The sequence below is a fragment of the Annulohypoxylon truncatum genome (assembly GCF_022578515.1).
Source record: "Annulohypoxylon truncatum strain CBS 140777 unplaced genomic scaffold F4807scaffold_52, whole genome shotgun sequence".
NCBI lineage: Eukaryota > Fungi > Ascomycota > Sordariomycetes > Xylariales > Hypoxylaceae > Annulohypoxylon > Annulohypoxylon truncatum.
In genome coordinates this window covers 1-14,017 of record NW_025953838.1, presented here as the reverse complement: position 1 = coordinate 14,017, position 14,017 = coordinate 1, and the positions used below count along the sequence as shown (strand labels likewise).

At 47.4% G+C, this 14,017-nt stretch overlaps 5 protein-coding genes across 5 annotated transcripts; 3 read left to right on the top strand and 2 right to left on the bottom strand.

The window, feature by feature from the left end:
- Positions 1-189: 189 nt before the first annotated feature.
- F4807DRAFT_319836 (uncharacterized protein) lies at positions 190-4,777 on the top strand. The gene is made up of 3 exons (XM_047995145.1): positions 190-782; positions 845-1,836; positions 1,884-4,777. The coding sequence occupies exons 1-3, from the start codon at positions 420-422 to the stop codon at positions 4,501-4,503; spliced, it is 3,975 nt and encodes a 1,324-aa protein (XP_047849222.1). The 5' UTR covers positions 190-419; the 3' UTR covers positions 4,504-4,777.
- On the top strand, positions 4,686-6,187 carry F4807DRAFT_319834 (cysteine proteinase). Its single transcript, XM_047995144.1, has 3 exons — positions 4,686-4,973; positions 5,044-5,095; positions 5,167-6,187. Exons 1-3 carry the CDS (start codon positions 4,867-4,869, stop codon positions 6,025-6,027), a joined length of 1,020 nt encoding a protein of 339 aa, XP_047849221.1. The 5' UTR covers positions 4,686-4,866; the 3' UTR covers positions 6,028-6,187.
- Positions 6,188-6,468: 281 nt separating this feature from the next.
- F4807DRAFT_319823 (ent-kaurene oxidase) lies at positions 6,469-8,852 on the bottom strand. The gene is made up of 4 exons (XM_047995143.1): positions 8,531-8,852; positions 8,045-8,429; positions 7,668-7,903; positions 6,469-7,608 (listed from the first exon to the last, which is right to left on the bottom strand). Exons 1-4 carry the CDS (start codon positions 8,747-8,749, stop codon positions 6,769-6,771), a joined length of 1,680 nt encoding a protein of 559 aa, XP_047849220.1. The 5' UTR covers positions 8,750-8,852; the 3' UTR covers positions 6,469-6,768.
- A 452-nt stretch (positions 8,853-9,304) lies between these two features.
- On the bottom strand, positions 9,305-11,101 carry F4807DRAFT_445900 (uncharacterized protein). Its single transcript, XM_047999769.1, has 6 exons — positions 10,662-11,101; positions 10,534-10,599; positions 10,425-10,465; positions 9,995-10,374; positions 9,842-9,931; positions 9,305-9,789 (listed from the first exon to the last, which is right to left on the bottom strand). Exons 1-6 carry the CDS (start codon positions 10,795-10,797, stop codon positions 9,462-9,464), a joined length of 1,041 nt encoding a protein of 346 aa, XP_047849219.1. The 5' UTR covers positions 10,798-11,101; the 3' UTR covers positions 9,305-9,461.
- Positions 11,102-11,477: 376 nt separating this feature from the next.
- On the top strand, positions 11,478-13,874 carry F4807DRAFT_445896 (uncharacterized protein). The gene is made up of 5 exons (XM_047999768.1): positions 11,478-12,334; positions 12,390-12,436; positions 12,502-12,811; positions 12,928-13,078; positions 13,130-13,874. The coding sequence occupies exons 1-5, from the start codon at positions 11,887-11,889 to the stop codon at positions 13,611-13,613; spliced, it is 1,440 nt and encodes a 479-aa protein (XP_047849218.1). The 5' UTR covers positions 11,478-11,886; the 3' UTR covers positions 13,614-13,874.
- Positions 13,875-14,017: the final 143 nt, after the last annotated feature.

The window sequence follows — 14,017 nt, the reverse complement described above, 5'->3', positions numbered from 1 at the left end:
AGCTAAAATCTAGTGGGGTAGAGGGGCGTGATTAAAAAGTATTCTCAGCTATGATTGGCTAGAATTCTACAAGGAAACTGTTTCGGTCGGTGCTGCAATCGAGACTTGGCAACCTCGGATCAGCTAATAGGAAGCTGCCGACTGACGTAGCTAGCAGCTAGGTACCTAACTTCGCGTTTCTCCAATCACCACCACGAAGCTCTAAGTTACAAGCTATCAACACTCAACTAGCTAACGCATATACAGCTGTCCGTCAAGAAGTATAAGACGCCCGGCTTCTTACCTTCTCATGATAGCTTCAAACTCAAGGCCGATATTAATGCTCCCATCATAATTGATTAGCGCGGCTTGTGTTTCGCCTTCGTTTCTTATTTCACTCTTACCGCCCTGATGTCAGTGACTTTGGTCGATTGCCCGTCATGACAGAAGAGCAGCCCAGCTTGGGCAACGACGGCACTAATGCCCAAAGCCACGATGGAACCCAGGCCAATGCAGATTCTCCGAACCACGGACAACCTCCCAGTCATACCGAGAGCACTCAAGACACAGCAACAGACTCGAGAGATGGAGGCGAGGATGGCGATGATGGCGAAACCGGTGAAGATGAGGAGGACGAGGACGAAGAAGACGAAGACGACGAAGATGATGAAGATGAAGAACCAAAGCTGAAGTATGCTCGTCTGACGCAGCATATGGGCGCCGCCTATAGGAATGGCGATGCCACCAGTGCGTTCCTTGTCGCAGGGGACAAAATGATAGTTGGAACACATAATGGAAATATTGTAAGAATATATCATGATTAAATTGCTTCTTACGGACAACTAACACTAAATCGCTCGGATAGCATGTCATCCAATTACCCGATTTTCAATCTTTGCTCGTCTATCAAGCCCATACCGCCTCTGTCACTAGCATTTCGATCTCTCCGTATCCACCTCCCTCTCTTCCTGCGAACCTTAAGCCCGAGGCTGTCAATAGAGTAGTATCGCAAGCTTCTAGTCGACCGATGTCAAAACAGTCTGATGGTTCTTCAGCTGGTCAGCGGAGGTCGCGCGAACTACCCCAGGTTCCTAACCTACCCTCGAATAATATCTTCATCGGGTCCTCTTCCATGGACGGCAACGTCAGAGTTCAACCTCTTATCGAGCTCAGGGATGTACAACTAAGGAACTTTGCTCGCCCGGTCCAAGCCATAGCCTTGTCACCAGATTTCAGGAACGATAGGACGTACTTGTCTGGTGGTACCGCTGGCAGCTTGGTGCTTACTGTTGGGGCGCCACAAGGTCGAAGTACATCATCAACTACAGGGACTGCTGTGGCAGCAGCATCAGGTTGGCTCGGAAGCATCGGAATAGGCGCAAATACAGGCAAAGACACCGTGCTTCATTCCGGAGAGGGGACTATTAGCACGATCAAATGGTCTTTGTCGGGGAAATATGTCGTCTGGTTAAACGATCATGGTATCAAGATTATGCGAACTAAATTGCATCTAGATAGTGCGGACATCGAAGATGCTTGGAAACGAGTAGGTCACATCGACAGGCCACAAACAGACGAGTGGGAAGAGATGGCCGGTGTATGGAAGGGCAGGGCAGAATGGATCGACGACCAAGCTATCGGAAGCGACGAGGTAGCGAAGGAAAATGATGCGCTGGGCGTGTTGTCTCCAGCCGCTGCCAAGTTAAGCCAACAGGCGCAGAGACACGATAAAACAATAGAACGACTTTTGGTTGGATGGGGTGGAACTATTTGGATTATCCATGTTCACCCTGGAGGTATTGGCGTAGGGAAGAATGCGGGTGAAAAGTCCATCGGACGGGCTGAGATCGTGAAGATGTGCGTATTTCTAGTTGGACTTCTATGGTATCTACTAACTTTTTTAGACTCCGCATGGACTGCATTATATCGGGCATTTCGTTATATACCCAAACTCTCCTTCTTGTTCTTGCTTATTGTAAACCAGATGATGAAGAGGATGAAGAAATCGAGAATGCGAAAGAACATAGACGATCAGGCAGTGGTGAGCCGTCGGGCGGCATCAGGCGCCGTCGTAATGCCCAAGCTCCTGAATTGAGGTTGATTGACCTCACATCTCAAGCCGAAATTGACAAGGACAGCCTCCCAGTAAATCGATTCGAACGGCTTTCTTCCAATGATTATCATTTAGGTGTATTACCGGCTAACAGAGCTGCTTCTGTTGTGGCTTCTCGAGGCGCCCTAGAAGCCCTAGCAGGGTTCGGCACGGATATGTGGAATGCTGCTGTCAACCCGAGATCATTATTCAGCTCCGGCGCTAGTGTACGAAGCAGGGATAGTAATGACGCTGCTTCAAGTCCCAGAGCTGGCAATACTACAGGAAGTGTCCGAGCCGCTCCTAGGCTAGCATCTCGGACGGTACACCCCAGTCTCGTCAAGCCAGGCGCGAAAATCTTCATCCATAGTCCATATGACTGTATTCTCGGGACAAAACGAGATCTTGGCGATCATCTTGAATGGCTTTTAGAGCATCAAAGATATCCAGATGCTTGGGAATTATTAAATGAGCACCCAGAGATCATGAATGCACCCTCGGGGGATGTCTCTGGACCCTTACCATCCAGCCCCGGCCAGAGACCCTCAACAGCGGACGACTTCTACGAAGAGACGACATCCATGGTAGATGAACAAATCAGATTTATGAACTCATCGGCAGAGAAGGAGAAACGACGGATCGGGGAACTTTGGATTCAAGAGCTGGTTGAGGAAGGTGATTGGGTGCACGCTGCACAAGTTGCAGCGAAGGTGGTTAATACTCCTCACCAATGGGAGAAATGGATCTACACATTTGCCGGAGCTAAGAAATTCGACGAGATCGTGGATTACATGCCACCAGAGCCAATGCATCCACCAATACCAGGGACCGTATACGAAATCGTTCTGGGACATTACATTCAGACCGATAAGCCTCGATTCAAGGAACTACTTGATCGCTGGGGGACAGAGCTTTTCGACGCGAATGAGGTCAGCATCGCCCTAGAAAACCAGCTAAAATTCCGCGACGTGAGAGAAGACAGCATCGAAGATGGTGAAAAGGGACGTGACTGGCGAATCGTGAAGGAGAGTCTAGCTAGACTCCACGAAGTAAGCGGTCGATACCGGGAAGCTCTAAGATGTTACATAAGACTTCGTGATGCAGACTCAGCGATGCGTCTAATAAGGGACAACCATCTTGCTGATGCCGTTACCGATGATGTTGCTAGCTTCATTGCGCTTAGGGTACCAGAAGCAGAACTTAGTCGTATGAGTATCGCTGCGCTCGAGGAAGCTACCTCGGAAGCTATCACTTTGCTTGTGGACGAAGCACAGCGAGGTCTTATTAAGCCTGAGGTCGTGGTCAGACAGCTCGAGGAGAAAGACTTAAACCTTTATCTCTATTTTTACTTCCGCGGTCTATGGCAGGAATATCGAGATCAACCTGTCGACGAAAGCGTGTCTCTAGTAGACGAGTTTGCCGACTTAGCTGTTCATATCTTCTCAAGTTTTGACCGGGAACTTCTCATGGATTTCTTGAAGGTGTCCACCTCTTACACATTCGAGGAAGCCGTTCAGGAGTGTGAACAGGCTAATTACATACCCGAACTCGTCTATTTGTATTCTAAAACTGGACGGATGAAGCAGGCCTTGTATCTCATTATCGACCGCTTAGGCGACGTCTCGCAAGCCATTAGCTTTGCAAAGGAACAAGACGACCCGGATCTGTGGGAGGACCTCCTCGAATACAGCATGGATAAGCCGCGCTTCATCCGTGCTTTGCTCGAAGAAGTAGGTACATCGATCAATCCCATTACTCTAGTCCGCAGGATTCCCGAGGGCCTTGAAATTCCGGGTCTGCGGGAAGGCTTGAAGCATATTATGAAGGAACACGAGATCCAATACAGCATTTCTTCCGGTGTAGCCCGAGTCCTCAGATCCGAAGTTGCAGCAGCACAGAATCAACTTCGTAACGGACAGCGTAAGGGCATCAAATTTGAGGTGATGGCTCACTCTGACGACCATGTCGATGTTGAGGTCAAAGACATACCGACCCTCGCAGCAGCAGCGAAATTATCATCGCCATCCACGACACCGCGTACGGGAACTGCGACAGCTACCGAGGCGTCGGACATAAATACAGTAACAAACAACCATCTTTCGGGCAACAGGCCACAATCTAAACAGGACCAACAAGAATTAAAGCCGGGCCACTGCGCAAGATGCCACGAGCCGTTCACGGAATGGGAAACGGAGACACTAGTAGGATTTGCGTGTGGCCATGTGTTCCATATCACCCATCTCCTAGAGTACCTACATCCGGGCCAGGCTGTCGACCCCGCCGTCGTAGGGAATGGAGACGAGGATCGCTCGAGAGGAGGCCGATTCGTGGGTAGCAAAGTTACACACGCACGACTAATAAGAGACCGCATCGAGGGCGGCTGTCCTGTTTGCAGAAGTAAGAGGGAACTTGTTGAGGGAGGTCACGGATGATTAATGCCCGCCATTCATCCTTGTTTTGACTATATTTTTTTTTTCTCTCATTCTATTCGAAGATGCATTGTTTTGGAGTTAGGAGCGCACACATACCACACGTTGATGGTTGTTTCATTTGAACTGAAGTTAATCGAAGCATTGGATACCTCTACACCTATCCCTAGAAGCTCGATTGATGTCTAGGGTTGTTTATACGCATGTTTATATTTTCGCGGGCCACATATGAATCGAGATGACCTCTACGACAGAGGCCGTAATCCATTTCACTTTTCCATATACCTCGGCGCGATTATGTAATCATCTCCCCTATTTGCCCCTGAGGTCACGTGCGCAGCATGGTTAGTAACCCAAATCGGGTAAATGTCTATTACAGCAGGCTGGGTCTCACAGCTCCGCTCTTCATCACCGTCAACTTCTAGACATCACGAAGTTTCGTCAAGTTGCCTACTATACATTGCAGATTTCAGGTTCCAGTCCTGTCCATACCCTTAGCACCTCGCTGTTACCTCACTCTTCAAAATGGCTGACCGACACAAGTTTACCGATGACCAACTATTGCAATTCTTCAACCGTATCTTCCTCCCCGAAGGTAAGCGGACTTCCTCTGTGGTAGGCTATAGAGGCCCTGCTCTGCTCACTTATTTGGAATGTCTCCAAAAGCATACGCTAGTTCGTATCCCGTTTGAGAACCTCACACAGCACTACTCTTGGCACAGGACCATAAATGTACGACCGCAACATCTATTCAACAAGATTGTGCCCTGGCCAAGCCGTCGAGGAGGCTACTGCATGGAAGTCAACTCGCTATTCCACGTTGTGCTCCTGAGTCTAGGATATGACGTCTACATGGCGGGAGCCCGCGTCTATTCCAAAGAAACCGGTAGATACGGCGGGTTCTCACACTGTGTCAACATCGTGACGATCGACAACAAGAAGTATATGGTGGACGTAGGCTTTGGTGCAAACGGGCCTACCTTTCCTGTCCTTCTCGAAGATGACCAACCCCAGAGACACTTTCTCGGGAGCACCACTATGATCCGCCTCGTAAACGAGCCTATCCCGCAAGCTGTCGACCAGTCCCAAAAGGTATGGGTTTATCAACAGCGCATTGACCCGGACCCGGAGTGGGTCCCCAGGTTCTGTTTCGTCAACTTCGAGTTCCTGCTCGAGGATATCCGCGGCTTGAACTTAAACCCATGGAAAAGCCCTACCTCCTGGTTTACACAGAAAGTCATTGTATCGCGGTTCACGACCAGCCTTGAGGAAGACGGCGAGAAAATCTTGGATCAGAAATTTGCGTGTATGGATCGAAATCCGGAAATATTGGATAGTATTACGATTGATGGAGAGCTGGTTTTGTTCCAGGACACGCTGAAGTGGAGGCGCGATGGGAAGACCAAATTAGAGGTCAGGTTTGAGAGTGAGGAGCAGAGGACTGAAGCTATAGGGAAATATTTCGGTATTGATTTGGATGAAGAGGATCGGTTGGCTATTCTTGGTACTGTTAGTGCTATTAAGTGATTAATTCGTAAATATTTAATATGTTATTCGCTGTGTTTGGCGACAAGGTAGCTTACGCCTACAGGCCCATTCAAGCACGGCTCCATGTACTAGTTCACACTTTTCTACAATATGCTTCTAGACAGGAAAGCTTTCCAGAAGTGTAGGATCTCGTTAATGCACATATTTATAGAAAGGGACTGATTCCAGGTACACACACGATAAACTTGCGAGAGAAGAAACCCCCCCCCCCCCCCGGATTTGCAGAACATACCTAATTTGTCATTGACTTTAAGCTATCGTGTAATGAGGGCGTCTCGGTCGACAAAACTAATGACGCTTAGGGAATCTAAACTCTCGTCATTAGATTTCGAGAATGTGACATCCCACACATTAGAAAGCGTAAATCCATATAGTAGGAGTCTACTGGCTCCTGCTCCGCAGGAAGTATTCCAGCATATACTCCATTTTAAATTTTTTCGTAAACTTCCTCTAAGATATAACCATACACGACTTTAACGCCAAACTGGGAAAGACTACGGCGATGGGAAACATTTTTATAAGCATTTTGATGAGACCACTTTTGATACAATACACTCGTAATCTCAGGGTCATACTCGGAGTAAGAACGATTTCAACACCCAGACTAGGTACCTAGAATACCTACCACATAGCTGTAAAAAAAGAAAGAGAAAAACTCTCAGCGTAAACACTCCATCTAAGGAAGGATTCATTCTTCAAATAACATCGCCTTTCGTAAGATTAGTAAACAGGCTCTCTCCGTCGTACCCTTACGTTGATATTGTTAAACAACGGTATATTTAACCAAATCAGTGGTGTCATCCGTGCTCTGCCTTCTTTCAAGTGCTCTATGTCGTAATGCAAAACCATGTGAGCAACGAAGATTTTAACTTCATTCAAGGCAAAAAACCTGCCAGGGCATGCGTGCTTGCCGAACCCGAATCCAAGAAACGCATCGTCAATAGTGGCGCTCTGTTTCTGTTCTGAGTTGAATCCGGGTGTCGAAGGCGCTAGCCCCTTGGCCATCGTCTCATGTCCACTTTCGCTTGCAGACGCTTCTACGGCATGATCAACAATATCACGCACAGCGCCAGGCTGGGCAAAACGGAAAGGCTGGAATTGCTTCGCACCTGGATAGATCGAGTCGTCGTAGTGGATGGGTTCTACGGGGATCGTCAGAATGGTGCCTTGGGGAATGTTCCAAATTGATTCGCCTTGCTGTACGGTGACTCCATGCGGGTCAATCACAGTCCGGGGAAGCCCAACACTGTTGAATGGGGAAAGATGCATCGATTCGCGCACGACCGAGTCGACAAGCTTCAGCTTCGTCACAGCTTGACGAGTCCATGACCCTCCAGCCTCTTTCAGAACTCTGGCACTCTCTTCCCGTAGAGATTCAATATGACCAAGAGATGGGTCTGCTGCTGCCAGATCAAGAATGACATTCTGTACCGTATAGCTTGTTGAGTGCATTGAGATGTCGTTCATGAAAACCAGACGATGCGTCACCCTCACCGGATCTAACTGCGCGGGCTCGTTGGTTGCGTAACATTCGTCAATTATCCATTGAAGCCCATCTTCCTAAGAACCTATTAGATACACCACATTCAGGTTACTCTTTATGTTTGAATCGAACTCACCGGCGGTGTCCAGGGGAAAGTCGGATCAAGTCTCAACTTTGCCGTATTCTCAAGCCGCTGCTTGACGAATGGCAGACAGACTCGACAAACCCTAAGGAAGAGGAAGTAGCTAGTCCATCCTATCAGGTAACCACTGATCCATCTTATCGGCCCAGGAGTTGAATTGATGATAAGAGCGCCAGCGAAGACGCACATAGCGTGATCCCGAAGTCTGGTCAGGAAATCTTCATTGCGGCCTATAAAATCATCATATGTCAGGTGGACCGAAGATCAGAGAAGTATATCAGAAAAGTACGAGCTCTAGAAGTATACAATAATGTCTAAAGGAGGCAATGATCATGGTTGGGTGGGAAATATGAAGTATGTGAGCAACCTACATAAAGGAGCTCCACAGAAGGCACCGTTTGCAGCGCCAGCAATAAGTCGCAATGCTGAGGTCCATACGCTGATTGTTTTCCAGCTCTTCGTGTCAGTTCCCCATTCACGATCAAATCCTTTCGCAAGCTCCTCGGCAATAGGTGGGGTTAGGATGTTGAGATTGCGAGTTATTTGATGGCGAATAACATTCATTTGGAAGTTGTTCTCAGCGACTTCGTCATCCCAGACTGTCCACCGGGTTTGGATCGTGTTGTTTCCTGTTGTTTTTACGTCGAGGACATCTTCCGGCAGTCCATAGAGCCGCTTGATTTGGCGAGGTGGAATCACCAGTAACCCGCCACGGTCGATTGTTGGAAGAACGAAGAAGCGATTAGACTTAGAGAACTAGTAACACGTTAGGTATGTAAAGTGAATAACTTGGTGTTAATGTTTGAGTAATGAACCATAGAGTGAAGGCAAGAAGAATAAGAAATTGTAGTCAATACATCTGAGTAGCCCTGGAAGACTAATTCTCTTGTCCTGGTCAGGGATTTGAGCAAGGCGAACGGCCATGAGAGCCATGTAGTTCCAAGTCCAACCGAAGGGCTAGATTTCAAGAGTTTCTCATGATGTGAGACTTTGATGCTTTTTAGAAACCACAGGAGTATCGTGATTGCAATAGAAGGAAGCACAACGTGTGCTTTGCAAAGATGTGACAACTCCATCTCTGATCAATACGTAATCGACCAACATTCAACCGTTAGAGCGCCTACAGGAGTAAATATACATGGAAGGGATGAGTACTGGAATTGGGGTAAACGCAACGGCATGCCTCGCAGCAAATCCTATTGATGAACATGGTACTGAGATAAAGGCTTATACAAGTTGCATGCAAGCAACATGCCAAGAAGGTATTTTCTTGGACGAATCATTTATGCACATCCTTCGAAAGTATCCCTGCTCAGACTTTATGTTGAGTTGCTGGACTAGCTCGCTGAGAGAGCCTTCAGTAAAATGACACCCACTACATTATCTGCATACCCCTGAGATACCTAGGTACCTACCTAACATGATCATGTATCAATTATAGCTGGAATATTACCTACCCAATCTAACACGGAAGGTTCATGGCCTAATCGTGACATGTAGTAACAGAAAGAAAAGAAATACCTGGGGGGGCAGTCACATATAGTCAGTCATCTGCACAAGGCACATTGCATGCCCGCAATACGGTCAAATACAGATATGTGAAATACTCAATCAAGTAACATCATAAGACTATTAAAATCAAGCTCCATTATCCTCGGTATTTTCGATATAGTTATTTACATATGTTCCATAAAAGAAACAAACTTGTGGTCTACCTAGCGTGTTCGAACGATACCCATCTCTGAGTTATACTACATATAGCAATCGACTAATTCCTCCTTGACATGGCTACTTGCCTGTGCTCAACCTATGTAGTGAAATCTGGCTAGTATCGTCGAGGGTAGTAATAGTTGGACCTTTGTCTTTCGACCTCCTGTCGTCAAGAACACCACATGGATGGATAATGTCATTTTCGCTACGCTCGTCGGGGATGTAATATCCTCCAGGTTGCGATTGCGTTCGCGATGTTTTAGAATTACTCCATCGATTAACCGAAAGAAGGGAGACAACGGCCGAGATTCTAGAGAATATGACCGAGTTAATAGCATAAGCCATCCAGAAGGCGTAAGCAGCCGGAACACATCCGACCATTATCGCGATGGACAGTTCGATGATGCTGACCAAAGGCGTCAGCTAAAGAACACAACTTGCAGACCGTGTTTACTCACTTCCAAGTTGTTGCTGCTCTGTAATCAACTGGTAGACCGGATAAAGAGGCCCATCTGAAATAGACAGAAACTGCACTTGCCGCGAGCGCACTACAAGAAAAAAGTGTGAGTATAGCTTTTAGTCCCATGACGAAGCATTCTGACAGCACTTACAATGTTCCAGTCAAGAAGACACCGATGATGCCAACCCTTTTCCGCAGCGGAAGGTTCAATCTCAGGATTATTGGAAGCGGAAGGACCAAGATTATTATGTCAGTGACAACGCCAATTACACCGACGATGACACCACCAGTCGCGGTGACTGAAGTACATTTTAGGACCATTTCGGTGAGATTATCTCGGCCGGTCGGGTTGCAGATCGCTGCAACGTAGGAGTTCCAGCTCAGAAGAAACAAGAAGGTGACGATCAAGACGCCATAGGAGATGACACGGAGCCATTGCTTGATGCCAAAGAGTTGAATGTAGACAAAAAGGATCGGTGACTTAGCAGTCCAGGTAGCTGCTGCCGCTATCAATGTACTAGCAGTCCCCAACTACTTCAAATTAGCTACGATAGTCATATGTGATGGTGGTTTCATCCTACCTGTAAGAGGTAGTATAACGACGTATGAGGATCGTTCAATGCTGGATGAAGGCTCAGTGGATTGTATTGATATGTATGAGAGACTAGCAGTTTCTGTCTTAAGACTCACCATCCGTAGTCAGGTTGAATATTATGAAGGTCCCCGTTAAAAAGAGAATGGCGGAGACAGAAATATCTAGAAGTTTGAGATCAACATCACAGGTTTGCCGGTCTAACTTGGCTGGATTCGAGACCTACAATCGCTGATGGAGAACTTGCCAAACTTCCTGTGACCGCCTACAAGTCGTGCGGCGACGAAAAGAGCGGCTAGAATGATGAGGGCAGACCCAGACCCGAGGAATGCCTTCTTGGTGACTTGAAAAGGGTGCCCCATAATGAAGTCAAGCTCGAGACATGTATGCCCGTGTGACGAAGTGGGACATGAGAGGATATCAGCACCAATGCAAAGAGGAGGAAAGAAAGCTGCTGTTAGAACAGAGTGTTACGATATCCTCAGCCGGAGAGATTGGAGACGAATGGGAGGATGGAATTCATTCATAACGAAACTCCCATAACAGCCAAAATGTACCCAGGAGGCCCTCTGTTCGTAACACAGGAGCCAACCCATAAAATGCATACAGCAAGTTTCGCTTCTAGGCCTTGACATGCATGAAGCGAGCTCGCTCGAGAAATATCACCTAAAGCAGAGCTGGTTAGCGACATACTTCCCTCTGCATGATTCCGACTCCAGTGGACCAAGATTGGGCGAGCTATTGCAACCATACCAAGGTACGCTATGGTTCTTGGCGCTATTATTCCATGTAGACCTACCCGAAGGGACGGATCTAGTATACTACATTAGTACCTTAACCTTAAGCTGTGACAAGTATCATAAGTCACCTATGTAGGTATCTATCTCCCTTTCCATTATCATAGAACATAACTGTAAGTGCCGCCGATTGGGCGGCCTTCCACACTCGGTAGGCTTACACTGGCCTTGCTAGCCTGTCCCCTACCTAAGAGGTACCTATTAAAAACGGCTTCAGCTTCACTTTACGGCCCGCATCCTCCAACCCCACCACCCTTGCCCGATGCATGTTAGGTAGACCCCTACATGCACGCAACCCTTACCCATCATATGCCCTGGCATTGCATTGTAACAATCAGATACTCCAACTTTGTCCTACGTGATCTGTTCTTTCTTTAGAAAGTTATGTGATAGATGGAATGTTGCAGTCTTCCGTTACCTGTTCTATGTAGCCAACAAATGCGTAACTTGTGCAAACGAGGAGTCATATCCTTGGCATTGGCTATGTTGGAAGACAGAGAGGGGTCACCGATAACGTCTCTTTCTTTGGGCTGCTCGCAGTCGCTCGCCAACTTTCTATCTACATTTTGCGCCTCGCCAAGTGTTTTTCTATTTTTCTTCTGAAAGAATCTTTTCTCGTCGTACAATTCTGGGCTCCTGAGCTCTATCAAAGCCATGGATACTACAGAAGCTATCGAAGCGCTCCAGCTTGCCCTACCGAACGCTCACTTTGCACAGCGAGGCTCCTCCGACTACGCGGAGCTCAACCAGGCCTACCAATCCGGTCTCTGCTCTGACATTACTCCAGCTTGCATCGTTCAGCCCACGGCTGCCGAGGACGTGGCAACCTTCGTTAAGACCATCAAGCCATTTGCGCTAAGCGGTAAAGCTCCCTTTGCCATCGTTGGCGGCGGCCAGCAGCCAGCACCCGGTTGCTCCAATATACAAGATGGCATTACCCTGTCATTACAGCGCCTGAAGGGCATTTCTATCCAAGAAGGCGTAGTGCAAGTTGCTGCTGGCGAGAGCTGGGGCCCTGTTTATGATCAGCTTGGAGAAGCTGGCTTAGGTTTTTCTGGAGGGCGCTCGTATCGGTCAGGCATTGGGGGTTTGGCTCTGGCAGGTACATCAACAGTCCCTCCTTAAACTCAAGAAAATAGCACTGACTTCTGGTGTAGGTGGTCTGTCATTTGTTTCGTCGCGTGGAGGCTTTATTTGTGACAACGTGAGCTGGCTTGAATACGATCATCTCATAATGTGTTACGGACTAACCTGATATATTGTCTACAGGTCCTTAATTTCCAAGTTGTTCTTGCATCTGGATCCATCGTGAATGCGAATGCACACGAGAATTCGGACCTCTGGGTTGCGTTGCGTGGAGGAGGAAACAATCTAGGCATCGTGACGCGCTTCGACTTTCGGACATTCAAACAGGGCCCTGTTTATGGAGGCAGTATTTATTATTTCGGCGACAGCTTCCCAGGGCAGTTGGATGCTCTTGTGGCTGAATTACAGAAACCAGATGCATCCGTGGATACGCATTTGATGGTCAGCATTGGCTACTCAGCTATGTTTGGGTCGCAAATGATGTGTCTAAATCGTGAGTTCCAATCCACTCTCCAGTTTTTATTATCGTTGCTCAAATCCTTACCAAAATCCTCACCAACCCTGTCATGACTCCGAGAGTGAGGAGAACCATCCTGATTGATATTATAGAGGTCTACTGCACCCAAGGGATTGAGAAGAACCCCGTACTGCGACCATTCACGGAAATCCAACCGCAGATAGAACAGATGAATTCTCTACGCATGCACACTTTGGCAGATGCAGCCCGAGAGCAAGCTGGGGATAGACCTTCTCCAAAAAGGTACGATATCTTCAATTATTGACTTGTCACAGCGGCTGATCCCGGTGCAAGATCCGTCTACATGAACACGACCGTCAAAGCCGATGTTGCGACATTACTGGTAGCGACAAAGATATATGAAGCAGCCATCCAGCCACTCAAGTCATGTGAGGGTATACTGCTCTCTTTTACGCTGCAGCCGTATCCTTTATCCCTACTACAGCGATCGGCCCCCCAGGGCGGCAATGTTCTAGGTTTGGAGCCGGAACTCGGACCGCTTGTGAGCATCCTTTTTCTTACCTTTTGGGAGAATAGGGAGGACGACGAGAAAATTGTGAATAGTCTAAGGAAGGCGCTGGACGAGATTGACAGTGACTCTACAATAAGGGGCACGTTAGTTCCATTCAAGTACCTTAATTATGCGGCGACTTTCCAGGATCCGATTGGATCATATGGCAGTGCAAACTCTGAGAAGCTACGCAATGCAAGCCAGAAGTTTGACCCGGACGGCCTATTTCAGAAGGGGGTTCCTGGTGGTTGGAAGTTGTTCTCATAGACGAAACCTGCGAGGCGTGCTCTCATAGAACTGCTGGGCTCTAATCTCAATTGGTATTTTACTTGGAATTATCTGCAACGTGACCAGGTACCTACCTACCTTCGCTTCTACCAATCTTCTTTCAATGTTGAGATGCGATCCAAATCCATCTTATTACGACCGTGTTAAAACGTCCTTCATTCATGAGTACGTAAATAGTTACTGTTACACAATTCATCTTAGATGCATGCGAAGAGGACAGCATCGGCACAGATAGGGGCAAACAGGGCATTGCACAGACAAAACAATTGTTTAGTTTGTTTTTGTTTATTTGGGTCAGCTAAAACAAAACAAGGAATTTTTCTTGTTTATCCATACAAAACAAGAGCCTATTGTTTTGTTTGAGTGGATACTTATTACATGAG

Bases quoted from the DNA above. Each gene is read 5' to 3' on its own strand.
- F4807DRAFT_319836 (XM_047995145.1), top strand. From the start codon at position 420: ATGACAGAAGAGCAGCCCAGCTTGGGCAACGACGGCACTAATGCCCAA. The intron at 783-844 runs GTAAGAATATAT...TCGCTCGGATAG, and splicing joins GAACACATAATGGAAATATT to CATGTCATCCAATTACCCGA. The intron at 1,837-1,883 runs GTGCGTATTTCT...TAACTTTTTTAG, and splicing joins CGGGCTGAGATCGTGAAGAT to ACTCCGCATGGACTGCATTA.
- F4807DRAFT_319834 (XM_047995144.1), top strand. From the start codon at position 4,867: ATGTCTATTACAGCAGGCTGGGTCTCACAGCTCCGCTCTTCATCACCG. The intron at 4,974-5,043 runs GTTCCAGTCCTG...GACCGACACAAG, and splicing joins CTATACATTGCAGATTTCAG to TTTACCGATGACCAACTATT. The intron at 5,096-5,166 runs GTAAGCGGACTT...TGTCTCCAAAAG, and splicing joins CCGTATCTTCCTCCCCGAAG to CATACGCTAGTTCGTATCCC.
- F4807DRAFT_319823 (XM_047995143.1), bottom strand. From the start codon at position 8,749: ATGGAGTTGTCACATCTTTGCAAAGCACACGTTGTGCTTCCTTCTATT. The intron at 8,430-8,530 runs GTATTGACTACA...ACGTGTTACTAG, and splicing joins TCTTCCAGGGCTACTCAGAT to TTCTCTAAGTCTAATCGCTT. The intron at 7,609-7,667 runs GTGAGTTCGATT...ATAGGTTCTTAG, and splicing joins CTTTCCCCTGGACACCGCCG to GAAGATGGGCTTCAATGGAT.
- F4807DRAFT_445900 (XM_047999769.1), bottom strand. From the start codon at position 10,797: ATGGGGCACCCTTTTCAAGTCACCAAGAAGGCATTCCTCGGGTCTGGG. The intron at 10,375-10,424 runs GTAGGATGAAAC...AATTTGAAGTAG, and splicing joins CGTTATACTACCTCTTACAG to TTGGGGACTGCTAGTACATT. The intron at 9,790-9,841 runs GTGAGTAAACAC...GCCTTTGGTCAG, and splicing joins AGAGCAGCAACAACTTGGAA to CATCATCGAACTGTCCATCG.
- F4807DRAFT_445896 (XM_047999768.1), top strand. From the start codon at position 11,887: ATGGATACTACAGAAGCTATCGAAGCGCTCCAGCTTGCCCTACCGAAC. The intron at 12,335-12,389 runs GTACATCAACAG...CTTCTGGTGTAG, and splicing joins TGGGGGTTTGGCTCTGGCAG to GTGGTCTGTCATTTGTTTCG. The intron at 13,079-13,129 runs GTACGATATCTT...TCCCGGTGCAAG, and splicing joins GATAGACCTTCTCCAAAAAG to ATCCGTCTACATGAACACGA.